The following is a 24,105-nucleotide window of genomic DNA, read 5'->3' on the forward strand; positions in this document are numbered from 1 at the left end:
TTTGCCGCCGACAGTCGAACAGACGGCAACTCGAAGACACCATGTCTGCTGCCGCCGCCACCGTGCTGACGGGTTCTCCCGGAGAGCGTCACGCACTCCCGCCCAAGAGCATCACACAGGACGAGAACGCGAAAATCGTTGAGGAGCTGGTGGCTCATGGTCCTCATGTAGGTCTTGTGCTTCCCCATTTGCCGCCACCCGACCTCGAACGCGTCACAGCGCGTTCTGGAACAAGAACTTTTTTTTTTCTTTTCCCACACTTGCTGCCTTCGCTGCCGCTCTTCCATTGTTTCTGACAGTTTCTTTTCCTCCTCTCACTGTGGCGATTTTCCTCTTCAACTCTCAATACTGTACCAAGATGCACAGCCTAACTCACCGCGCTCTAGGAAGCCACTGCTGCCGTAACCTTGAAGAAAACCGTCGGCGCACTTTCCACTGCTAACCTGACGGCCCAGAGCTTCTCTAAGGTAAGTCACGTCTGTGTCCTTAAGCTGCATTGATCGGACTGATCATGACAGAAGTTGAAGACCCTCCACGAGTCCCCGTCTCCTACCGGCTCGTGCCCGATGGATAAGCTCTACGCAAAGCTCTCTGAGCAGCACTCCATTATGGAGCAGCAGAAAGAGGCTCAGAAGTCTTCGGGTAACGAGGATCCGTACATGCGTGGCCTGGAGTCTCAGTCGTCCTCCAACTCCCTCCCCATCACTCCGGCTGCCGAGGGCTTCTCTGCGTCGACCGTTCCGACCACCAGATCGGCCAGCGCCACGCCCAACGAAGGCCAGACGACTTCTGAGGAGCTCTTGCGGCTCAAGCTTGAGCTTGCCGAGGCCCAGAGCAAAATTTCTCGTCTCGATCAGGAGCTGGCACAGACTCGTATGGCCAAGCAGGACAGTGGACGTGCGACGCCAGCCTTCATCGCTGACGCCGATTACGCATCGGTCATGCCCCCTGTCGCCTCTCCGGCTGCCTCGCGGGCCCACGCTGGTGGCTTGGTGTTCAATGCTGCCGGAAAGGTGACCCCGTTTATTCGCGAACAGAACTGGATCGCCCAGGACGACACTCGCTCAGACATTAATGATTCTCTGGCCCCTGGAGGTTTCAATCGTACCCGCGCCATCTGGAACACCAACAAGCCCTCCTTTGGAGCCGGCTTTCCTCAGGGCCAGCTGATGGCTGATGGGGCCCAATCGACGCCGTGGGCCAACAGCCGAGCCCTCACCCATGAGCCCACCTTCCCGCCATCCGGCATGGACATGTATCGCCAGGACCGGATGGCTGCGGACCAGGATGGCATGAGGCCCATTGGACGGCGCGGAAACCGATATGACCATCGATATGCATCGTCCGGCAACTTTGGAGGAGGGTTTGGCGGGTACAACATGCCGGCCGGGCCCTACGAATCAGGCTCGGCTTATCCCTCTGGCCCGCAAGGCGTGATGACAGGCGGCATGGGAATCGGAATGTATTCGTCTTACCAGCAGCAACCAGTTGGGACGCCTCTCTCGCCCCATGCAACCGAGTTCACCTCCTCCGGTGCGCCGTGGAAGGCTGAGGTAAGTTTCAGGACGCATTCGGCCCGCGACGATTATTGACTGACTCGACCGCCGATAGAGTCTGGCTTCTGAAGGCCAAACCTATGTGTCGCCCACCACGGAGCCTCTCAACTATCGTCGGCTGCTTGATCGCAATGTCACTTGTGACTGGAAGTACATCGTTGACAAGATCGTCTGCAACAACGACCAGCAGGCCTCCATCTTCCTTCAGCAGAAGCTCAAGGTCGGAACACCTGAGCAGAAGTACGACATTGTTGAGGCCATCGTTGCCCAAGCATACCCTCTGATGGTCAACCGCTTTGGCAACTTCCTGGTACAACGCTGCTTTGAGCATGGCACACCTGAGCAAGTCATCAAGATCGCCGAGGCTATTCGTGGAAACACGCTCAACCTGTCGATGGATCCCTTTGGCTGCCATGTGGTGCAAAAGGCATTTGATTCGGTGCCGGAGGAATACAAGGCGATCATGGTCCACGAGCTGCTGCGACGGATTCCCGAAACGGTTATTCACCGTTACGCTTGTCACGTCTGGCAGAAGCTCTTCGAGCTGAGGTGGGCTGAGTCCCCTCCGCAGATCATGAAGTACGTCAACGAAGCCCTGCGTGGCATGTGGCACGAGGTTGCCTTGGGCGAGACGGGCAGTCTGGTCGTTCAAAATATTTTCGAGAACTGCCTGGAGGAGGACAAGGTAAGAACTACTCGCCGCGGTTACGGAACGCGTTCGAACTGCTGCTGACCATGGAGCTCGTAGCGCCCCTGCATCGAAGAGGTCCTGGCCAACATCGACATCGTCGCGCACGGCCAGTTTGGGAACTGGTGTATTCAACACATTTGCGAGCACGGCGCCCCTGCAGACCGCAGCCGGGCCATCGACCATGTGATCCGGTATGCTGCCGAGTACAGCATGGACCAGTTTGCGTCCAAGGTTGTCGAGAAGTGTCTCAAGATTGGCGGCTCCGAGTTCCTGAGCCGCTACCTGGATCGCGTGTGCGAGGGCCGCGTCGACCGTCCTCGGATCCCCTTGATCGACATCGCCAGCGATCAGTACGGCAACTACCTCATCCAATATATCTTGACCCACGCCGCTCCCCAGCACCGCGAGATTGTTGCCGCCCATATCCGCAAGCACATGGTCTCTCTCCGCGGATCCAAGTTCGGCTCCCGGGTTGGCATGCTCTGCACGAACCATGCGGCTGCCACGCGCCCCGGCCCGGGTGTCGGCCCGATGCCAGGCCGGATGGCGAGCTCTCGCTACGGTGGCGGCTACCGTTGAGTCGACTCATCGCACTTCAGAAGCCTCTTGGCGAAGATCTGACCGTCCCTCGAAGACGTGCGGCATCACCGATTCTTTCTTTGCTTGCAGCCCCACAATGGATTTCGCAGTCGTTTTCTCGCCTGGGAGCTCTCCTCAACCATATGAGACTCTGTTTTAGGAGCATCTTCGTCAAGACCTACGTTTTCCCAGATCACGCGACATCCTACGCTCGGGAGGGCCCTGCCCATTCGAGTGCTTTGGACACATTATGATTATGGATTTTGCAATATCGAACGGTTGCAGAACCCGTTTCGGAGGAAGGCTGAATCTGTTGTGTCAAGATCTAGAGGGGACAGTCACCAAAACCACCTCTCCCAGATGGGGCCACTCTGACAACCGATTCAAATTCGACTCTATAGCTTTGAGGAATCGATTTTGGGGAGACATCACCACCTAAGAAGGTGGGGGGTGAAAAGTAGTGGGCCGCGCGGCGGTAAATGGTACGGGGAGTGTGTCTACCGAGCTGCTTTGCTTGTGTCTCTTTTTGTCTATCAGGAGGGCGGAGGACAGTCATCATTCGCTGAAGATGCGTGGCCCGCAGTGGATTACTCGGCCTTGTCCATGTATTCAGATAGTTTCGAGCTCATAGTCACTCTCTTAATCACACCCGATGATTATTTATTGCGTGTTCCCTCAGGACAAAGAGACATTCAGGTTCAAGTTCATGGCGGCTTGAGGTCCCTTACGAAGGAGACTCGTCTTTGCGCAATCCCATCATACAACACCGAGCGAGGCTGCCGTTGCCAGACCAAAAGACACCGAGCGCAACCTGCGCGCTCCTCACTAATAACCCCCCCAAGCCCTCCGCTCTCTTACCCTCGACGATCACGAACTACAACTACACTGCAGCGCCCTCTCGGCCGGCGGCACGTCTCCCGTCCACCGCGCCTCCTCCTCGGCGTCGCCCTCGTACGGCACCCCGTCGAACTCGCGGCCCGCCCAGCGGTCCTCGAACGGGTGCAGCGCCAGGTGCAGCGCGCGCCGGAGCACCTCGCGCTCGCCGCCCTTCTCGACCCGCCGGATCACCTCGTCCAGGACCCAGCCGCGCGGCACGAAGTTGGGGTTCACGCGCTTCATGGCGGCTGTGCGTTCTGCCTCGGCTGAGGCGGAGACTGAGGTGGAGGCGGAGGTGGAGGCGGAAGTGGAGGTCACGGGGGGTTGGGGGGATTGGGATGGTGGTGGTGGTGGTTGTGATGGTGGTTGTGAGGTGGATGATGGGGTTGACGATGACAGTGATGATGACGGTGACGAGGCCCAGTCGGAGAGAGCGCGCGAGTGATAGACGGCGAGCCAATCGGCCAGGCGCTGGCGGCCGGACTCGGAGTCGGGGCGCGGTGGTGGTCGTTGTTGTTGTTGTTGTTTGGTTTTGGCGACGTCTTCGTCATGGAAGAAGCGCGCCGCGTGGGCGAGGCGGGATTCCGGGGTTGCGAGGGCGGACAGGGGCATGGCGGACAGGCGCCGGAAGAAGTGGTGGAAGTCGAGCTCGAGGGCCTCGAGGGTGTCGAGCAGCGGGGAGAAGAGCTCGTCGAAATCGGTCGGCTGCTGCGTCTTGAGGCCCAGGCGGAGCGTGAGCAGGCGCTTGAACTCGGCCAGGAAGACCGACTTGTACTCGTCGCCGGCTTGGGTGATGATCTTTTCGGCGCGCGCGATGAGCGGCGGCGCCGTGTCTTCCGTCACGCCCGACTCGACGAAGGTGCTCGAGTCGCAATCGGCGCCCGAGCCGATCAGCTCGCCGAGCGCTTCGCCGAGGCGGACGAGGTTCCACCAGATGATGGTCGGCTGGTTGCGGTAGCTGTACCGCAGGAAGTGGTCGTCGTGGTTCGGTGTGTACTGCGGGTCGAAGTTGTCCATGAAGGCGAAGGGGCCAAAGTCCATGGACAGGCCGAAGACGGACGTGTTGTCGGTGTTGAGCACGCCGTTCATGAAGCCGTACGCCTGCCACTTGGCGACGGTCAGGGCGTTGCGCCGCACGATCTCGCGGTACAGGCGGGCGAAGCGGTTTTCCTCAGCGCCGGCAGGGCCTTGGACTTCGTCCTTGGGGATGCCGCGCTCGGGGTCGGGAGTCTCGGACGGGTTCTCTGGGTCCTTGAGGCGGCCGGGGAGGGTCTCCCACCCGCCAAAGACATCCTCGGCGACGTAGGTTGCGAGGCGGCGCACGAGGGCTCTGTCGCCGCGGGCGCGGAGGATGTCGAAGTTGCCGAAGCGCAGCCAGGTCTGGGCGAGCCGGACGACGATGGCGCCCGGTTCGATGCGCTCCCGCACGACCTTGCTGTGCGGCAGCAGACTGATGGCCAGGGCCCTTGTGCTGGGGATTCCCAGGGCGTGGAGGGCCTCGCTGACGATGAACTCGCGGATGCTGCTGCGCAGGACGGCCTTGCCGTCGGCGAAGCGGCTGTAAGGGGTGATGCCGGCGCCCTTGAGCTGCACTTCGTACCGCACGCCGGTGCGCGGGTTTGTCGCCTCGAACAGGCTGATGGCGCGCCCGTCGCCCAGCTGGCCGGCCCAGTCACCGAACTGGAAGCCGCCGTAGCACTGCGCCCAGGGGTAGCCCGGCCCCGAGAGCGTGTCGGAATCCCAGCCGTGGATCTTGTTGCCGACTACCGTCTCCTTGAATTCCTCCGTCTCGGCTTCGGATAGTGCCAGCCCCAAATCACGCATGGCCGCCGGGGACACGGCGAGCAGTTCTGGGTCCTTCTGGATCTCGGGCCGGACCCACGTGAACAGGGCGCCGCGGACCTGGCGCGGGCCGAGCTGGTCTCGCGGCGCCTTGTGGCTGTCGGCAGGCGTGGGAAAGAGGGGGTCTGCGGGCAGCGCCGAGGTGAAGTGCCACGACTTGGGCAGCGCGGCGAGCGTCACGCCCTCCCTTGCTTGGGACGCCGACTCGGCGCTGCTGCTGTTGACCGCGGCCATGGCGGCAGGGTTGGTGAAGGTCGAGAATGCTCGACTCCAGGGACTTCGGAATTGCTGGGCAACGGCGAGACAGCGCGCTGCCGGCTGGAAACGCATGAGGCTGTTCAGTTTTTACCTCATACAGTTGGTATTGTGCGGCGTCCCGGCCGCGGGGCCAATTCCGATCGGGGCCCGGCTCGGCTTGCTGCGGAGACGGAAGGGAACCTGGAACGGAAGGGATCTCTCTAGTATATGGGAGGGCTCGGATTTAGACGGCGATGCGACCCCCGTCGGAAATTGTAATCCGCACTTTGTGACCCTTAGATAGCCTGGGGCCGGTGGTTGATATTGGCGAGGATGCCCATGAATCTTTGAAGTTTAAGTAGCTAGGTATTTTATCATCCGGAAGGTACCCCTCAATCCTGCAATGACTTGATGAGATGGGAATGAATGCTTAGGAAACCCCCAACCTTGGCACTGGTTTGGGTGGCGTTCCGGCGCGGCGGGACGGCACGTCATCGGCAATTGTGCATGGAAGGAATCTTGGTCAGGGTCGTTATCTGTTCCTCAATAAGCCCCTTGCGGGGGCGGCTCTTTATGAACAAAAATCACACCTGATACCCTTTATTCCGTGATTTTGACACCGTTTCTAGGATTTGGGTAGTGCACGGAATACAATACTGGCAACAGCTGCTCGCTAGCTCCGATAGCCAACATGGCGTCATAGGCCACGCTAATGACGCCCCCGCATCTTCCACTGTGGGCCGAAGAACAACACCACTGCTCCGAAGGAGAAGCACGGCTGGACGATTGTGGATAACTCGTATGCAGGCCACGCCGGACGTAATTCGGCTGTAGTGTAACACCGAGCTTTGCTCTCGCGGATACTATGGAGGAGATAAATAGGTAGACGAGCACCTCACCAATACACAGATTCCTGTCTGCCCTGCTCTTGCACTCGCCTCGTTGGACCGATATCTGCCCTGACAGGACTGCCAGCATGAGCTCTGCGACTTCCGCATCCAAGCCTGATGCTTCGGGGACGACCCCGAAGCAGCTCCAGGACATTCCACACCTCAAACTGAGCGACGGGAATGAGATACCCATGGTAGGTCATGCAATCACAGCGGACTCCAACTCGAACCAACTAGAAGAGCACCTCGCTGACGCCCAAAACCCCCTCTTCCCCCCTTGCAAAGATCGGCTATGGTCTGGGGACCGCCAATTTCAAGCGCGGCAACAAGGAAGGACTCGATGAGAAGATCATAAACGACACCGTCACCGCCATCAAGAATGGCTACTACCACCTTGACTGCGCCGAGGGTACGCCGCTCCCCTCACCCTCCTCCAACCCCCCGGGGAAAACCAACCTGGGGGAACATGGTTCTCTCAAATCCGTTCCCCCACCCCCCACACTCTTCACTCGCTAACACCCTCTCGCCCCGCCCGCACAGCCTACGGCAACGAAGCCGAGGTCGGCGTCGCCATCGCCCGCGCCGGCGTGCCGCGCGACAAGCTCTTCATCACCACCAAGACCTCCTGCAACCCCGGCGACACGATCGAGGCGGCGCTCAGCCGGTCCCTCGCCAAGCTCGGCCTGGACTACGTGGACCTGTACCTGATCCACAGCCCGTACTGGGCGTCGTCGCCGGCCGAGCTGCAGCGGCGGTGGGCCGAGATGGAGGCGCAGCGCGACGCCGGCCGCGCCCGCTCCATCGGCGTGTCCAACTACCTGCGCGAGCACCTCGAGGCCGTGTTCGCCGCCGCGCCCCGCCACCCGCCCGTCGTCAACCAGATCGAGTACCACCCGTACCTGCAGCACGACCCGGACGGCGGCGGCGGGTTGCTGGCCTATCTCCGGGAGAAGGGGATCGCGGTCGAGGCGTACTCGCCGCTGACGGCGGTGCGGAGGGCCGCGCCCGGCCCCGTCGACCCCGTGTACGACCGGCTGGCCAAGAAGTACGGCGTGACGGCGGGCGAGGTGGCGCTGCGCTGGTGTCTGGATCAGGGAATCGTGGCCGTCACGACGAGCTCAAGCGAGGAGCGGCTGAAGCAGTGGATGACGCGGCTGCCGACGTTCAAGTTGACGCCCGAGGAGGTGGAGGAGATCGCGGAAAAGGGGAGGGAGAAGCATTATAGGGGCTTTTGGACCAATAAGTTCGCTGAGGATGATCGACGCTGAGGGAAGAAGTAGACTTCTTGTTCTGGGGAAGTAGGAAATATCAGAGGTTCTTTCCGTTTTGAGTCACTCCAGGAAGGATTGCTGAGAGGCCGCATCTGCCTTATGGCTACAGGTGAGCTGTCCAGGAGTGTGTAGGTACCTTAGCCAACGTGAAAATACGCATCCAACAAACTCAGAGTTCATCGTCTGACTCGGTCTCGCTCCCCGCGGCTGGCGGAGGAGTTGCCGCCTTTGGCGTGGTCTTCCTCAGCGGCCTCTTAGGCGGGTGAATCGCGACATCTTTCCCTTTCGCTGCATGCCCACCTGCAGTCGCTCGGCCTTTCGGCTCCGGCTCGCGCTGCTGGCGTGTCTTTGGCGGTGGCGGCGGAGGCGGAGGAGCTTCGTCGTCCTCCGGCTCGCTGCCCGTCGCATCCTCATCGGTTGTTTGCCGGTCTTCGGACTCCGGGCTCTCGTTGCGCTCCTCTGGCGGCTCCGGCAACTTCGGATCGACATCCATCTTGTCGGCACCAGCATTCACTTTCTCGAACCCGTCATCTGAGTCTGAAGACGACCCGCCGCCGGATGCGTCTTCAAGCGCTTTGCGCTTGGCACTCCGGGACGCGCCGGGCTTCCGAGGTTCCGTGGCTCTTGGTCGCGCAGCCTGCGCCGCGCGAGCCGCGGCCAGCCTGGACGGGTCGACCTGGGCCGTGTTGAGCAGACGCTGCTGCTCGCGGATCTTGACTTTCTTTTCATTCAGAAGACCGCAAAACTTTTCCAGGAGTTCTGCCTCCCTAGCTTTCTTGGCCTCTGTGAGCTCATCCAGTTGGTTTCTCAGCTCGGCGATGCGGGCTTCCAGGTCTGATACTTTGGCTTTTTCGGTCGCCAACGTCTCCCGAAACTTCTCTCGCTCCAGAGCCGTGGCCCCGCACCAGTCAAAGAGCTGAATGGCTTCATCAGCCTTGTGGTTCAGCGTCAGAGCGCCAAGCCGTTGCTAGTGATAAGCGGTCAGTTGGACGTTTGCTCTCCGGGACAGACACGGAAAAGGCTCACATTAATGCCGGCCACCCGTCGCCTGATTGTGATGGTAAGCGACTTGCCCACATTGGCCTCGGCACCCGCCTCGATGCCCTCCATTTGCTCCCCCCCGAGGAGGAGGGCCTTTAGGATCCTCTCCCATTCCTCCGGGGAGCAGGGGCTGCTGGCAGCTCTAAGGTCCCCAATACGGTCGTGCCTCACTGGCGCACGGGTTAGCTACCGACAATATTCAAATATCCCGGCTAATGCGATACGTCCATCCGGGAAGTTCCATCGAGTCGAGTCGAGTGGAGGAAGAAGGGCGACTCACGCTTGACCACATACGGCTCTTCGCCCTCAGTCGCGACAAATTTGACGTTCAATGGCTTGGACCCCGACGGTATAACCTCGCCCAGCACGAAGGCGCCTTCCTCGTCCGTCCGAGGGACGCGAATGATGTGAGAGGATGCCATGGCGCGCCGAGAGGTGGATAGGATCCGGCGGCGTGGGCGGGACGGGAGATTGGCGGCTCGGATTCTGGAAGAGACGGCCCGTTTGCAACTCTCCGGACTAGGCACGGGAGCCGCTGAAATGAAACAGCCGTGAGATTGAAAGAAGGCGTTTCAGGGACCCAAACTAATGATTAGCCCGTCGATGACTTTAATCTTCAATGCGCCGAGGGAGGGCGGCCGGCCGGAGCTACTGGGACCGCCTGCAAACGCAAAGTGTGGGGGAACCTTGGAACCTTGGAAGCGGGTGCGCTTGAGATGAATGAATGTTGAAAGCCAATCCCAGGCTTCTATTTTTGTTCAATCTGTCTTTCCGTCTCACAACGGTCATCCGCGAGGAGGAGTGGCCGAGAACAAACTGAAATTGCGTAAGTCCTGATTTTATGGAGGGTGGAAGAAAACGCCGGGATTAGGAGGCGGCAGGCAGGCACCAGCCGAGCAGGTGCTAGGCAGCCCCGAGATGCCTGGAGCTCAAGGGATACCAGTAGTGATCGGAAATTGATTCACAGCAGAAATTGGCCGTCAAAAACTGATGGTTTGTCAACAACGTCTGAGGTAGGCCGAGTGGTACTGCTCTGAGTCCCGGCGTGTTCTAACCTAAAATGCGTTTAACTGATAACAGATCGAACGATCGAGTGTTGCAAAGCCACGACCGATCGGGTGACGTAAGTGTATATACAGGTGCTTCTCTCACAACGGTTATTATCAATTGATCCTCCGGTGCCCCAACTTGGTCAGACTGATGCATTTCTCTCAGATGAATTCGACTGTATCAAACTCAATGCGCCTGCTTCATGCTAAGACTGCCCGATCATCCGTTATTGGAAAGGCGGGGAGGCGCGTTCTCGCGTCGCGCACGCGACAGCCGGCCCTGGTCAGACTGGTATTCCGTAATCCCGTAACTATTCCGTTCTCTGCGCGAGAGGAAGAGCGGTCCTGCACTAGCCACCCGACTACCTAACTCAGGTAGGTACCATGTATTTAAGGCTGCGCGTTGTTTGTCCAGAGGCAGAAGTTGATATACTATATTGAGAATGCAAATCTCTTGCTGTTTGCTCCGCCAGTCAGTCGACACTCTGACTTCAAGTGTGCTTTTCCGTGAACGGCAATCAGTTGCAAGAATTGGCGTAACCGGTTATGTATTCCTTACAGAGTAGTGTACCTTAGGTTAAAACCACTTCGAGTGCATCTTGTGGGGAGGTGGGCCGTTGGGGCAGCCGGGTGATGGCCCGCTCAATAGTGCAGTGTCTGGCCGGACCCCTGTCAGTGGAGTGGGTGGGATGCATCTTTGGCCCTCTTCGCTTGCTTCAACATTCTCAACCGACTTTTCCAGCCACAGTTCTCTATCCAAGAGTCCCCGCCATTTCAATTTCGTAGTCACGCCGCCAAGTCCAGACACCAGAGAGCAGCTACGGGTATTCTTGCATTTTTCTGATTATCGTTTGCATCGCACATCTGAACGTCGAAGCTTGCGCTGTCCGCCTCAACCTCGATTTCTGCGCGAACCCACGTCGCAGCACCCCTCTGCTCCGCACGCTCGATCGTGCCGAAGCCGCACGATCGGGCGGAACTTGAGACCACGCAGCTATCGACATTGCACTCTCGAGCTGGACACAGTGAATCGATCACTGGCCTAAGAACGGAACCCTTTGCACCACGTGTCAGTGATTGGCGGCCAAAGGCTCAGGGTGGTCGACTATGAATCGCCATCACTGACCAGCCCGTCGCCCCGTCGCTCCACGTCGCTGTGACCCAGCCCGCCGAACGTGTCTTCGCGACCACGAGCCTGTTTGCGCGTTCCGAATCTAGCCACGCCTCTTCTCACCGCAGGCAACATCGACCATGGATTCCACTTTGCGTCTCAAAGCCCGCCCACCCGTGGAGGATGAGATTGAAAACTGGGATGATGACGACTTCTTGATTGATGGTGACGACCTTGCCTTCCCCTCTCTCACGAACTCGGCCAACATTTCATCCAATCGTCGCGATTCCCAATCCTCGTTCCGGTCCGATTTTGAGTCCGTTCATGGGGAGGAAGAAAAGCAGGTTCACCTGCCAGGAAATGACGAGAAGTCGACTCTCGATGCCATAGCCGCTGCCGCAAAAGCTGGAATTCCGATTCCCAAGAATGTCCCGCCCTCGGCTCTGATGGGAGGCACGATCAAGCGGCTGGGAGGCAGGAAGATCAAAAAGATTATCCAGGAGGATTGGGTTGACGACCTTGAGTTTCCCGATACCGGCCAGTCCTTGCAGATCAAGACCCGGGACGGCGCCCAGTTTCCCGAGGTCCTGCGACAAGTCAGTAATTCGGCACAACCGAGCCCATCGAAGCCCCCGAAAGACGCTTCCATGCCGGTTCCGGAGGAGCAAAAGGATGCGAAGTCAGCTTCTTCGAGTTTCATTGACCTAGAACGCTTTCGTGATGCCGATGACGATGACGATTTTTTCGGAGACGGCGCTGAGACTATCAAGGTGTCTAAGAAACGCGTGCCGCCGAAGCCTCTTTCCCTGATCACATCATCGCCGACTCCCCGCAAACCGGTCAACGATGAAGATGATTTTGAGAAGGACTTGGAGCTCCCCGAGGATGGCAGGCTGAAACTTTCTGCTCGGAGGGACATCCCTAAGACACCAACTCTCACCACGCTCGTGGACGACCTCGATTGGGCCGAAGGCAGCCTTGGAACCAGATTTGGCGGCACTCGGCGCGATGCGCAGTCCACCCGGAGCTCATCCGTCTCTGCGTTCAGTCCCAGTATCTCGAGCTCAATCACCGCAGAGAGCGAGGATGAAACATTTGACGGCCTAATTATTCCCAGCGGTCCGATTGATTTTGGAGAACGCCTGAAGCGCCGTCGCCAAAGCCGATCTCCCGCGCGCATCCTAGAAAAGCCCATCATGGAAGAACCAGCGAAAGAGGAGCTAGTCAAGCCGAAGTCCGCTAAAGAGGAGAGAGACGAGGAGAAAGAGGATTTTTTGGCAGGCCTCGAGATTGGCGATGGGGAGGTTTTTGACTCGAGAAAACTGACACTACACCGCAACATTCAGGTCAAGGCCACCAGACCCTCCAGCCCATCGCGACCCAAAGCATCGGTGGCTCTCAAATTCACAAACAAGCCGGTCACAGCTTCCCGTCTTCCTCGGCCGATGAGTTCGATGAATACAATGGGTTCGATGGGCTCAATGGTGAGCCACGAGCGATCTCACACGCAATCCTCACTGGAACCAGTCTCCGAGAGCGGTGGTCCCATTCCTCGCGCCCAATCTAGACGGTCTCTGTCTCGCATCGGCCATTCGGCGCACTCCTCGGTGACGAGCGTGAGCAGTGCCACGACTCCCCCAACTCCCTCATCAACCCAGACCGTCACCCCATCCACGCCGCGAAGAAGGGAGCTTGGGCAAATGACGTCGACAACATCGCTCAGGGAGCCAACGACCACAAGTGCCCAGTTGCTTCGGCTCAAGCGGTCAATGCCGTCGATGCACGCGCAGCAGTCCCCCGCGCGGCCCCCTCCCCCGCCGACTCGGACGTACGAGCGTCCTCCGTCGCGCACCGAACCGCCGAGCAGGACGGCCCACTCAGTGCGGCCCAAGACCCCTGTAGAGCGAATGCGGTCTTCCGAGAGCGCTGCGGCGTTGGCCCGCAAGGCACCGGTTCCATTCTTGCCTGCCGGGGCGTCGGCGGCTCAGTCGCATAACATCAACGCTAAAGGCTCTCGGACCTTCCGCCGCCACGATTCGGACACCAGCATCGAGTTCCGGCCCCACTCGCGAGCTGTGTCTCGGTCCACGATACGATCGCCTAGTCCGCGCAGGTATCGGCCGACAGAAAAGGTCACCCCGGACGGCGCCTGGGGCAAGCTCAGTATGCCCCGGCGCGTGCGGAACTTTGGTGATGGTCACGAGTTGGACGCCTTCGATGACCTGCCCACATCCAGCCAGGCGGAAGCGAAGTTTTTGAAGCAGCCGGTCAGCGCCAAATCCCAGACGCGGATCAAGAATCACCAGAACGTCGTCTCCGACCGCACTGTTACTCCATCTCCCAGCACGCCGTACTCTTCTCGGGCCGATTATGTGCCGAGTTTTGCTCGCGATACCGCCGCAAGCCGGATCGCCCGGGAAACGGTTCTGGCACAACGCAACCCGTCAGGAGTGCTCGCGCCGCTCACAGCCCAGCGTGTCGCTCAGCTTTCAAGGGGCAACTTGAATGCGCAAGCTCAGTCCTCGGCATCGACACTGAAAGCCAAGAAGATACGAAGATCTCCGCAGTCGAAGCCGCACTTGATATCAAATCTGAATCCCCCCAGAGACCCAAAGAGTTAGTTCCTCTCCTCTTCCTCGGCTTATCTCTCTCTTCCTCTAACTTACACACTGCAGTGGTCAAGGGCATGTGGTACAACCCGGAGACCTTCCGCTGGGAAGGCAATGACAATGCTCTCAGCGCGTTTGACGTTCCGGCTTCCTCCCCATCTACCGCATCTGTGCCCCCTCACCTCATACGCGACCAGAATGCGACACCTCGTCCAGCTCTGATTACCAACATCGGCGCCACCAAGGGCGTCCAAGTTGTGGGCGGCATGGTCTTTGACCCGCAGAACATGTGCTGGCTCAAGCTGGGTCCGCCGAGCAAATCGGGGGAAAGCGATCCTCTGGATGGTTTTAACGCCATCGAGGACGAGGAAGACGTGTTCAAAGACATCCCGGACCTCGAAGAGCGCACCATGGCATCCAGCGACGGCGGTAATGCCCGTGTCAGCGACATCAATCAAGAGTGGCCCGTGGGCGAGGAGTTTGACGTCGGCCCAGAGTTTGTGCGCCGGCAGCGGGAGGAAGAGGAGCGGTGGAGAAAGAAATGCCATGTCTGGATTGACAGCCAGGTCGACCGTGGCGACGCCTGGAAATGGGCCATCCGAGACATTGTCAGCCAGAGCTTGGCTGAGTGAGGCGGCACGGGGGCGCCTGCCGGCATTATTCTCCTTCTCTTCGACCTCCGTTTGCTTGTCCGTTGCTTCTTTCCAGACATGCATCGGCTGGGACTGGACCGAGAAGCTCCTTTGAGGCGAATGCTTCGCAGTGGTGGCAGCACCACGAATAGGCTGGTTCATGTGTTGACCTGTCTCGAGCGTCTGTCCGCGGCACCGCGGATGAAGGCGCACAGTACATAGGCAACACGAGCAAGACCAGCAAGAACGACATGGCGATGCCACAGACCGGCAGCGCTGGACATGACGATAAATGACTGACGACTCTAGACGATAGACGGACTTATGGCATATACACTGGTCGGGGCTGTTCTTCTTGGCTTGGCTTCGGACTACGTAGCTGGCTTAATATAACATGCTTCGCTTCTCTGCTTCACGCTTGCTGCCTCCACGCTTGCTGTGTTCCAAGTTGTTCTTCTGTTGTCTTTCGGGGATGAGCAGTTCCACGATAAGATAAGCGCACCGCCCCGCTCCCCCAGCTGAGGACTCGATTGCCTTACTGGGGGCCCACTGCACCTGCAACCCATCCTCGTCCCATCACCGAGCTTAGGAGGCCAACCTTTCTTGCTACGCAGCTCAGCCCGTTGTCGAAAGAACTTAAGAAGATACACGCACAACGACGTCCGCCATGGCGACAGAGCTAGCCTTCGCCAAGTCCTTCCTCTCCCTCCTGGACAGCAAACCCACCAAGATCTCCGCCGACCACGTCGAAGACCCGCGCAGCTATCCGGGCAGCACACCCGTGCGTCGTCCTCTCTCCCACCCATCCATCCGTCCACCCATTCCCCTTCTTTTCTCACCTATCTCTCGTCACTAATCACTAACACTCGGTGCAAACGACAGTACATCATCCCGCGCCACCCAACCTTCAAGCCCTTCTCCAAGCGGCCCCGCACCACCACCACAACCACAACCGGCACCACCAGCAGCCAAGAAAACAACCAACCCGCCCCGTCCGCGCAGCAGAAGCAGCAATTAATCCCCGTCACGCTGCGCTCCCCGCGCAACCCGCCGCTGGAGGTGTCCCTCCCGCCGCAGCCGCCCACGACCTCGCTGGGCGAGATCAAGGAGCTGTTCGCCGCGCGCACGGGCCTGCCCGTGGACAAGGTCAAGCTGCTGTTCGGCAAGAAGCCGGTGGGCGACAGCAAGGCGCTTGGGGAGCTGCTGCTGCTCGGTGGCGGAGCCGGCGGCGGCGGCAGCGGCAGCGGTGGGGAGGGTGGGGAAGGGGCGGTGGTGGAGCTCGGGGTTATGGTTCTTGGTGGGGCGGCGACGGCGGCGGCTGCTGCTGCTGCTGCTGGTGTGAAGAAGGAAGGGGGGGAGGAGGAAGAGGAAGGGGCCGGGGCCGGGGCAGAGAAGGCGGCGGCGGCGGCCGTGGCGCAGGGGTTGCATGGAGAGGGGGTGTTGGCGACGGGGCAGTTCTGGGAGGATCTGAGAGGGTTTTTGCAGCAGCGGATACGGGACGAGGGGGTTGCGGAGGAGGCTTGTGGGGTGTTCAAGGGGGCTTGGGAGCGGAGGTCGTAGAGGGAAAGGTGATTGGAGGGTGACTGGAGGGAGTTATGGGTGGCTGAGCGGTCGAGATTGGTGACGGACAGGGCGGCGCGCCCGGCGCGGGAGTTGTTGCTGCGGCTGTGTCTACGAGCAGCTGCCCGGGCATCATGTTCATTGCTACCGACTCTGGCAGCTCCGTCTCCAACGCCCATTCTCCACTTCATCCATGACATGAGGTACGGTAAAAGGAACAACTAGTTGCATGAGAATCCCGAGGCGTGCCCGTCCAGCTAAGGCTCTCTCGGTCCACTTGCTTTCTTTTGTTGTCAATGTCAACTCTTACTTTTCCCTGAGTAGCATGGCATGCCTTGCTTTCCCCGGTACACGGCCACGCATCGCACGCACGCACACGCACTGCCAGAATTTTGCTGGTGCGCGCCGCAAATCCTGGAAACAACGCCCGCCAACGAAGCCAACAGAGGAAAACGCTATGGTAGAGGTAGAAACACAAGGGTCCCGCTTATACGACGGCCGTGTTCTTGCTGACGGTCCTCACCAGCGACTCGAACTCGATGTCGTCGGGGTCGTTGGCCTGCACCTCGACCGCGATGCCAGGGAGGGCGCGCTTCAGAGCCTCCTTGGAGGAGGCGTACACCATCTTGGCCTGTGGGGGAGAAGGCATCATTAGTGGGTGGTGCGCGGGACAATTGGGAGAAAGCGGTCGGCGGACGCACCATGACACCAGCATCATCCGGCGACCAAGCGATGAAGGTGATCTTGTTCCTGCCCCGGGATGTCAGTTTTTCGAGTGGTCGAGCGCGGTCCATGTTGCGGGAGCTGCGCATACCGGGTGCCCTCGCCAGAGGCGAGCTCGTACTCGACGTCGTAAACGGCGTAGCGGGGACCCTTGCCCACGGCGCCCTGCAGAGTCGACCGTCAGCTTACCGTTGCGCGCAAGCACAGCCGCCGCAGTGCCGAGCAAACCAGTCAGCCGATGGCTAGCTGGCGCCAAAACGCGGGGACGGCGGGCAGTTTCAGACGTACAGTCTTGCTCTTGGTGGTAGCCTCGATGAGCTTGGTGCGGAAGGTCTCGTAGCTGTCGCCCTCCTGGCTGGTGCTGTCGACGACGATCTCCTTGTTGTCGTCCGACAGCTTGAAGATGACGTATTTGTACTTGCGCGTGGACTTCAGCTCATTGTAGGCTGATACGCATTCAGCGTTGACGGAGGCTCTGCGGATTGCGAGTTAGCGCATTGGTCGTGTTTCTGGCTTTGTTGGTCGTCTCCGCCGTCGCGGCTCCCTCATATCGACCGATCGATCGACCGCAGGCTTGACAACGCGAGGAAGCGAACGCCACATATGGATTGGTACGCCGGAGATGATCGGACTACGAACCCGGATTGAGACTAAATAAGCATGCATCGTCAGCAGACCCGGGCCCATGGAGGTGAGAATAGCGCGCGGTCGAGATAATTACCATGGTGTTGTATGTTCAGGCGCTAGCCTTGGATCGGCGGAGCTTGCAAAAGATGCACGTGGGAATCAACGCCGGCGAACTAACGTTATGCACACGATGTTGACTGTCAGCAGAAGTCGGCGGAGGACGTCGCAAGACGGGGGAGGTGGTGGTCTGGCCGGAGTTGGTTTGCGCCAGCGCCAGCAGGATCGGGAAAGAGGGGTTAAAACAACACGAGAGCTCGCGAGCACAGCCCTGCTGGGGAAATCCACTTACGATAAGGGGCAGACCCGGAATTATGGGCTGTTCTTGGGCAAAACTCAAGAATTTGCGTATCACCCGCCAACTGTGGGAAAGGAAAAAGTTCAGCAGGAGCGAGGTCCAACACGCCACAGAGGTGCGGAAGCGATAGTGAAGTTAATGGAACGGTTGGAGGGGGAGGGGGGGCAGCCTGAAAAACAACACCCAGACCCAGCTCGAATGGTGGGGTCTGCTGCGAGGCTTGTTGTCGGCGGTGACGGGCTTGCCAAGCTTTCCCTCCCAGCTTACGTTAACGTTTTGGAGCGCGGGGTCGTGCCCCCCACTTCCTACCACAGTAAAAGCCAGGCAGCGAAGGGATGTCGGCCCATGTCTGCAGCCATATTTTGTCCCGCTCACCAGGTAGGTAGCACAGAGGCAGCAGAAAAGACACCACTGCCATCGTTGGGCTCCCACCTAATCATACAATTAGGCTGCCAACTACCAAGTAAGTTAAAGGTACTTAAGGTAGACACCTAGGTGAAGGACCTGAATCATCGAGGAGAGCTACACAGGACGGAGTATCACACCATCGAGAACGCGCCAGGCCGCAGAATTTCTGCCTGATCTTACACAAACACGCACGCACGACTGAGCAGGCTCGCGTGGAAAAGCTCGTTCGGAATCATCCGTCGTCTTTTCGTCTCCTCTACTCTAACTAACCCCGTGTGCGTGTGGTCGTAGTATACAATGCCGCCGCTATGGCTAGGGGGAGGAATATGCAGCTATGAACACAGGGAGGAAAGGGTAGAGAGGAGAGAGATTACATGGCTCATTTGTACAATCCGATAACACCAAACCGTATGCCCGCCAACCCCAGTCGCCGTAAATCAAAGCCAGCCCAGGATCATGGCCAAATATACACACTCACTGTTTTGTTCTTACATCATGCCGCCCATGCCGCCCATGCCGCCGCCCATGCCACCGCCGAGCGGCTTCTCCTCGGGAGCCTCGACGATGGCAACCTCGGTCGTGCCGAGCAGCGAGGCGACACCGCTGGCGTCGACCAGACCGGTACGGACGACCTTGAGAGGGTCGAGGATACCGGCCTGGATCATGTCGACGTACTCGCCCTTGGAGCTGTCAAAGCCCTTGTTGAAGTCGGCGGCATACTCGTCGCTGAGCTTGCCGATGATGACGGAGCCCTCAAGGCCAGCGTTCTCGACAATCGTCCGAGCCGGCCGGGTGATGGCGTTCTTGACGATGCTGACACCGAGCTGCTGATCGAAGTTGGCGGGCTTCAGGTTGTTGAGTGCATTGCACGAGGCCTTGATGAGGGCAGTGCCACCGCCGGGCAGAATACCCTCCTCGACAGCGGCGCGGGTGGCGTTGAGCGCGTCAACGAAGCGGTCCTTCTTCTCGCCGACCTCGACCTCGGAGGCACCGCCGACCTTGATGACGGCAACACCGCCCGAGAGCTTCGCCAGGCGCTCCTGCAGCTTCTCCTTCTCGTACTCCGAGGTGCTGGGGTCGGCCATGACGCCGCGGATCTGCTCGCAGCGCTGGGCGATCGCATCCTTGCTGCCCTCGCCGTTGAGGATGATGGTGTCCTCCTTGGTGATGGTGATGGAGCCGGTCGAGCCGAGCATGTCGGGCGTGATCTTCTCGAGCTTGACATCGAGCTCGTTGGTGAAGACGGTGCCGTTCGTCAGGACGGCGATATCGCCCAGGATGGACTTGCGGTTGTCACCGAAGCCCGGAGCCTTGACGGCGGCGACCTCAAGCTGGCCACGGAGCTTGTTCAGGATGCAGACAGCAAGGGCCTCACCATCGAAGTCCTCGGCGATGATGACGAGGGGGCGGCGGAGCTTGTTGGAGATCTCGAGCGCGGGGATGATGTCGACCGCGGCCGAGATCTTCTGCTCCGAGAGCAGGATCAGGGGCTTCTCAAACTCGACCTTCTGAGACTTGGCGTCGGTGATGAAGTAGGGCGAGACGTAGCCGCGGTCGAAGCGCATGCCCTCGGTCACCTCAAGCTCGTCCTGCATCGTCTTGCCCTCCTTGACGGTGATGACACCCTCCTTGCCAACCTTCTCCATGGCGTTGGCGATCAGCTTGCCGATGTGGTCATCCCCATTGGCGCTGATGGTGGCAACCTGAGCAATCTCCTCGCTGGTGGTGATGTCGCGCTTGTGCTGCTGGAGGTACTCGACAACCGCGTCGACGGCAGCCTGGATACCGCGGCGGAGATCCATGGGGTTGCAGCCGGCGGCCACGTTCTTGACGGTCTCGGAGAAGATGGCCCGGGCGAGCACGGTCGCAGTGGTGGTACCGTCGCCGGCAACCTCGTTCGTCTTGGAGGCCACATCGGCCAAGAGCTTAGCGCCGAGGTTCTCGAACTTGTCCTTCAGGCTGATGGCCTTCGCAACCGTCACACCATCTTTTGCGACTTGTTAGCCACCACCTCACCTCGTCGTGGTGTGCTTTCGGGGAGGATTTGATGACGAACCCTTGGTGATCTTGGGCGAGCCGAAGCTGGACTCGATGAGGACATTGCGACCCTTGGGGCCGAGAGTGGTGGCCACCGCCTTGGCAAGGGTCTCAACACCGTTAAGCAGAGCTGCCCGGCCCTCGACACCAAACTTCAGCTCCTATTTGAGGCAGGTTGTCAGCAACTATCAGTGCATCTCTCCGTGCGTGAAACCATGATGAGCGCGCCTGCTTGGCATCAGAGCGCAAGATGGCCAACCACACAGGTTCCGTGACATACCTTGTGGGCGAAGCGAAGCTGCTGTGTGGAACGGACACGGGCGGCCGCGAGCGGCGACGAGACCGACGCTCTTGTCAATGCGCGCTGCATTGTGGGCTGTCAGGAATGTTGAATTAAAGAGAGTACAAGGAAGAAAAGGACAGAGGGATCAGCGGGGTATCACGTCAATTGGGAAGTGAGAAAAAGGAGGAGCGGTTGCAGAGGAATCGAGGAAGTTCTCAGTTCACGATCAATGCCGGCGATGGAGCCGAAGAAAAAATTCCCCAGGTTCACCAAAGCATTGGCCCGAGCTCCCTAGCCGCTAAGCCGGCTTTGACCTAGCGCCGGTCCGGATATCCTGGGAGTTGTTTCTGGAACCATCGGCACTCCACCACCCCAATTCGGCAAGAACGCTCCTGATCGAGCATTTGCCAGAGAAGCAAAAGACCTGTTGGCTTCACAATGCATGAATTCACCCTGGTATCATGGAGTTAGGTCGGATTTGAATGGAAGTATCGAGTGCAACCGAATCCCCGTAGTGTAGGCTTTTTGTCCCCGCAAGGGTCTTGTGTCCTCCCCCTGCCTGACTAACACAGCAAAGCCGAGCCGGGGCGGGCTTCGGTTTGACGCGGGCCGAGCCGGAAACATGAATGCCTGCATCTTCCAACCGCTGCATGTCCCTTACACTCACAAACATTCTGCCCCAACCTAATACGGATTTCTGTGAAGGCTCTGGTTCTTTTGGATTTCGATGTCTGATTACCTGGTACAGAACATGGCCGCTCGTTCTGAGAATGGCCGGCCACTCAAGCGAGCCTGTTACAGTGAGCAACCAAACCACGAGAAGGCGATGCAACAGCAACGGATTGAATCCCCGCCAAGTGCCAGATTCCCCTTTACGCATTGACGGGCTGGAAGTGATATCATCCAGCCTTGTTCAGAGCCTTTAATTCATCTAACTACCAGTTTGAGACTCTCAGTCAGCTGCTTGGTTTGCTCGCTTGCCTCGCAGCACCATGAAAGGGAGCAAGCACGGAGCAGGAAGAGGAGGGCAAAATGCGAACGGCTTGGCGGTAGTTAAAAACTCATCGTCTTTGCTAGCCTCCACGCCAAAAACCTAGTGGTCACTGCAGGTGGGAAGGGCGGCTACTGAGGCGCGAGGAGCCAGATCGGCAGCCAGCCAGTGAATTGGCTCCGTCGGGCGTCAGAGACAACCCGGGGGATGAACAAGGTCTCAACATCACGAAGGTCAAGTGCAGAAAAGAGGAGTTAGAAGAGAGCACCCATTGGGAATTTGCAGAGATCAGTTAGCCCTTCCTCAGCCGTATGACCCTTAACTACCCGAAATAAAAGACGCTCAAATCCACAAAACTAGCCATGGCGGCAAAGCAAAACCGTCCGCCATTCGCGTACTCAGGCCCAGATGATCCTCCTTCCTCGAGTACTAGCTAGCTTGTCGGGAGTCAGCCGTGTGGGCTTTGGCAGAAAAGGAAACGGTTCGACATTGACATACCTTTGAAAAGAAGAAAGAAAAGAAAAGCAGCTAATGCTTCCCTCAGCAGCGCTCAAAACGGGTTGCCGAGATTTGGGGGAGTGCTCCACTGCCGTTGATCAAGCGATGAGGGTGTAGCATCGCCTGTGCCGAGCTCGGATGCGGGACTACACCGAGTCGAAGTCATCACCTGCGGCGGGAAGCCAACGTTAGCACCGCGGCAATGGAAGGGATCAAGGTTTCCAAAAACGCGTGTCGGTGGTGGCAATTGCGACGGTGTTCCGCTGGCAACGTGGTGGGCACAGGCGAAGCCGTTGGAGCATGCAACCGGGGCTGGGAACGTCGCAGGGACCAAGACCGAGACCGGGACAGACCGCTCGCCGACGACGACGCAGTCGTCTTTGCCGGTGTCGTCTGCATCCCGAGTCTGGTCGTCGTCCTGTCCTCGTCGTGGAAACGCCTCGGGAATGTCGCGCATCGCAATGTCACCAGCATCGGGATCACGCAGGCCGGGTTTGAACGAACCGTCATCCTCGCCCTTGACTTTGGCGTCCTCGTCGGACTCCTCCTTCTTGGGGACGCGCTCCTTCTTCACGGCACGCTCCTTCTTCACCGGAGTCTCGTCTTCCTCATCATCGTCGTGCTTGACCGTCGAGGCGGCCCGGGAGGCCGAAGCACCACCGGCGCGCTTGCGCTTCTTGCTGACCGGCGTCTTCGGGCTGGCCTCGCTGCCATCGAGGCTGTCGCTGTCGGCATTGTTCCGGCCAGCGCCAGCTGCCTTGCGCGGGCTGTTGTTGGTGCTGATGTCGTGCGCCTTGAGCAGACGCTCGTAGCGCTTGGCACTGTACATAACTCAGGTCAGCGAGTGTGCTTGGTTGATGTTGATCGCGCGATGGATGAGGTGAGGAAGTACTTACGCGGCTGCCTTGGTGACGATGTTCAGCTCCTTGGAGACCGCATCGAAGTTGACCTGTGGAGTGAGCCGGAATCGCCGGTTAGATTGAGCTATTCCAGACATTCGGCCGATTGATGGGAGCGGCAAGTCTGTTTTACCTTTCCGGCGGCCGAGTGCTTGATGCAGCACAGCAGAAATTTGAACTGGGCTTCGGTATCGAGAGGAGGCATTTTGACTGTCTTGCCAAGTTTAATTTGTCTTCGGTCTGTCGCCGGCGAGATGTCAGTTTAACCTTGGACTGACCAAGAGCTGTGTCTGCGGTCGAAAGAGGGAGGAAGAGGAAGAAACAGAGCAGGGCCGACCGGCGTGAGTCGGAAGTCGGTCGCAGACAGAAACCAGCAGCCAGCAGTCGGTGTGTTATAAGGGTAGAATACCTAATGTAGGAAGGGTTTGTGTGTGTCTGTGGTTCTTGTCGATTGGTTGTCGGGTGAGTCAGGAGATGGGGTTTGTGGGTAGGTGGATGGAGGAAAAGGAAGTGGAAGTGGGAAGAGGCAGACGAGGGCGGACAGAAAAGCACGATTGGCAGTCGGCCTTAAGGGCCCATAGAGCTGGCAATCGACTGCAGAAAACAAAATAGTGCTCAAAGCTGCAGAGCTAAACTCAAAGATACCCAGATCTCCTTGTTGGTATCCATGTGTCGAAGAAAATAACGCTTACCTGGATGATTCTTGATCAGGTTGAGTGTGTTGTGCGCTTGACTGGGTCGAGATGTGGTTAGAAGAGAGAGGAAGTGGGAGAGCAAGAGTAAGAGGAAAAGGAATAGGAAGAGGAGGAAGGTTTGTGGTGGAGGAGAAAGACTATCAGCCGGTTTTCCTTGGGACACGTCCGCGACGCGTCAGGGCTGCCGACCAGCTGCCTGGGTGAGAACAAAGAACTGAATGCAAAAGCTGTTGGTCCCTTTCCCACTTGCCTGGATTGTAAAAGCATGATATAACCTACCTGTGATGGGTTGACCTTCTGGCAAAACGCAAGGCTTAAGATGGTGGTTCTGCGACAAAGAGATTGGAGGATCCAAGCACTAGCAAGAAAAGGTTGGCAGGGCGGAAGAAGGCATCAGTGACTCCAGTCCATGAAGGAGCTGGTGTGCCTGCCTGCCTGGCCGTAGTTTAGGAGAGATTGGAATTACGTGGAGGTGAGCCGTCTGATGTCGTGGGAAGCTGGGAGTTTGCGAATGACACCTCAGACGGGAATCGTCCAGTGGTCGTCGTCCCGAGTACGTAGATGTTTAGACGAATCCCAACCACCGACAGCAGCATACACCTGCCTGTCATAGCATTTGCTTGTCTTCCACCCATGAATCTAACT

The 24,105-nt window shown here is 58.8% G+C and overlaps 9 protein-coding genes across 9 annotated transcripts; 4 read left to right on the forward strand and 5 right to left on the reverse strand.

Moving 5' to 3' along the window:
* The first annotated feature begins 498 nt into the window (after positions 1-498).
* On the forward strand, positions 499-2,989 carry THITE_2124057 (uncharacterized protein). The gene is made up of 3 exons (XM_003657832.1): positions 499-1,553; positions 1,612-2,241; positions 2,305-2,989. Exons 1-3 carry the CDS (start codon positions 567-569, stop codon positions 2,824-2,826), a joined length of 2,139 nt encoding a protein of 712 aa, XP_003657880.1. The 5' UTR covers positions 499-566; the 3' UTR covers positions 2,827-2,989.
* Positions 2,990-3,539: 550 nt separating this feature from the next.
* Positions 3,540-6,041, reverse strand: THITE_2124060 (uncharacterized protein). The gene has a single exon (XM_003657833.1). The coding sequence runs from the start codon at positions 5,776-5,778 to the stop codon at positions 3,694-3,696; it is 2,085 nt and encodes a 694-aa protein (XP_003657881.1). The 5' UTR covers positions 5,779-6,041; the 3' UTR covers positions 3,540-3,693.
* A 281-nt stretch (positions 6,042-6,322) lies between these two features.
* THITE_2124062 (uncharacterized protein) lies at positions 6,323-8,025 on the forward strand. Its single transcript, XM_003657834.1, has 3 exons — positions 6,323-6,865; positions 6,957-7,080; positions 7,212-8,025. Exons 1-3 carry the CDS (start codon positions 6,758-6,760, stop codon positions 7,937-7,939), a joined length of 960 nt encoding a protein of 319 aa, XP_003657882.1. The 5' UTR covers positions 6,323-6,757; the 3' UTR covers positions 7,940-8,025.
* Positions 8,004-9,719, reverse strand: THITE_2124064 (uncharacterized protein). The gene is made up of 3 exons (XM_003657835.1): positions 9,264-9,719; positions 8,969-9,153; positions 8,004-8,909 (listed from the first exon to the last, which is right to left on the reverse strand). The coding sequence occupies exons 1-3, from the start codon at positions 9,403-9,405 to the stop codon at positions 8,112-8,114; spliced, it is 1,125 nt and encodes a 374-aa protein (XP_003657883.1). The 5' UTR covers positions 9,406-9,719; the 3' UTR covers positions 8,004-8,111.
* Positions 9,720-11,032: 1,313 nt separating this feature from the next.
* Positions 11,033-14,397, forward strand: THITE_2124068 (uncharacterized protein). The gene is made up of 3 exons (XM_003657836.1): positions 11,033-11,101; positions 11,198-13,759; positions 13,819-14,397. The coding sequence occupies exons 2-3, from the start codon at positions 11,284-11,286 to the stop codon at positions 14,382-14,384; spliced, it is 3,042 nt and encodes a 1,013-aa protein (XP_003657884.1). The 5' UTR covers positions 11,033-11,101; positions 11,198-11,283; the 3' UTR covers positions 14,385-14,397.
* A 654-nt stretch (positions 14,398-15,051) lies between these two features.
* On the forward strand, positions 15,052-15,944 carry THITE_2093046 (uncharacterized protein; the record flags this gene model as incomplete). Its single annotated transcript, XM_003657837.1, has 2 exons — positions 15,052-15,165; positions 15,267-15,944. 2 exons carry the CDS (start codon positions 15,052-15,054, stop codon positions 15,942-15,944), a joined length of 792 nt encoding a protein of 263 aa, XP_003657885.1.
* A 205-nt stretch (positions 15,945-16,149) lies between these two features.
* THITE_2171639 (uncharacterized protein) lies at positions 16,150-17,768 on the reverse strand. The gene is made up of 7 exons (XM_003657838.1): positions 17,644-17,768; positions 17,389-17,467; positions 17,307-17,317; positions 16,956-17,142; positions 16,759-16,832; positions 16,646-16,694; positions 16,150-16,575 (listed from the first exon to the last, which is right to left on the reverse strand). Exons 2-7 carry the CDS (start codon positions 17,389-17,391, stop codon positions 16,432-16,434), a joined length of 468 nt encoding a protein of 155 aa, XP_003657886.1. The 5' UTR covers positions 17,392-17,467; positions 17,644-17,768; the 3' UTR covers positions 16,150-16,431.
* Positions 17,769-18,280: 512 nt separating this feature from the next.
* Positions 18,281-20,575, reverse strand: THITE_127923 (uncharacterized protein). Its single transcript, XM_003657839.1, has 3 exons — positions 20,375-20,575; positions 20,114-20,255; positions 18,281-20,044 (listed from the first exon to the last, which is right to left on the reverse strand). The coding sequence occupies exons 1-3, from the start codon at positions 20,462-20,464 to the stop codon at positions 18,546-18,548; spliced, it is 1,731 nt and encodes a 576-aa protein (XP_003657887.1). The 5' UTR covers positions 20,465-20,575; the 3' UTR covers positions 18,281-18,545.
* A 1,343-nt stretch (positions 20,576-21,918) lies between these two features.
* THITE_2132878 (uncharacterized protein) lies at positions 21,919-22,970 on the reverse strand (the record flags this gene model as incomplete). The annotated part of the gene is made up of 3 exons (XM_003657840.1): positions 21,919-22,687; positions 22,763-22,815; positions 22,899-22,970. 3 exons carry the CDS (start codon positions 22,968-22,970, stop codon positions 21,919-21,921), a joined length of 894 nt encoding a protein of 297 aa, XP_003657888.1.
* Between the last annotated feature and the right edge of the window lie 1,135 nt (positions 22,971-24,105).

The sequence above is a fragment of the Thermothielavioides terrestris genome, chromosome 6 (assembly GCF_000226115.1).
Source record: "Thermothielavioides terrestris NRRL 8126 chromosome 6, complete sequence".
Taxonomy (NCBI): Eukaryota; Fungi; Ascomycota; class Sordariomycetes; order Sordariales; family Chaetomiaceae; genus Thermothielavioides; species Thermothielavioides terrestris.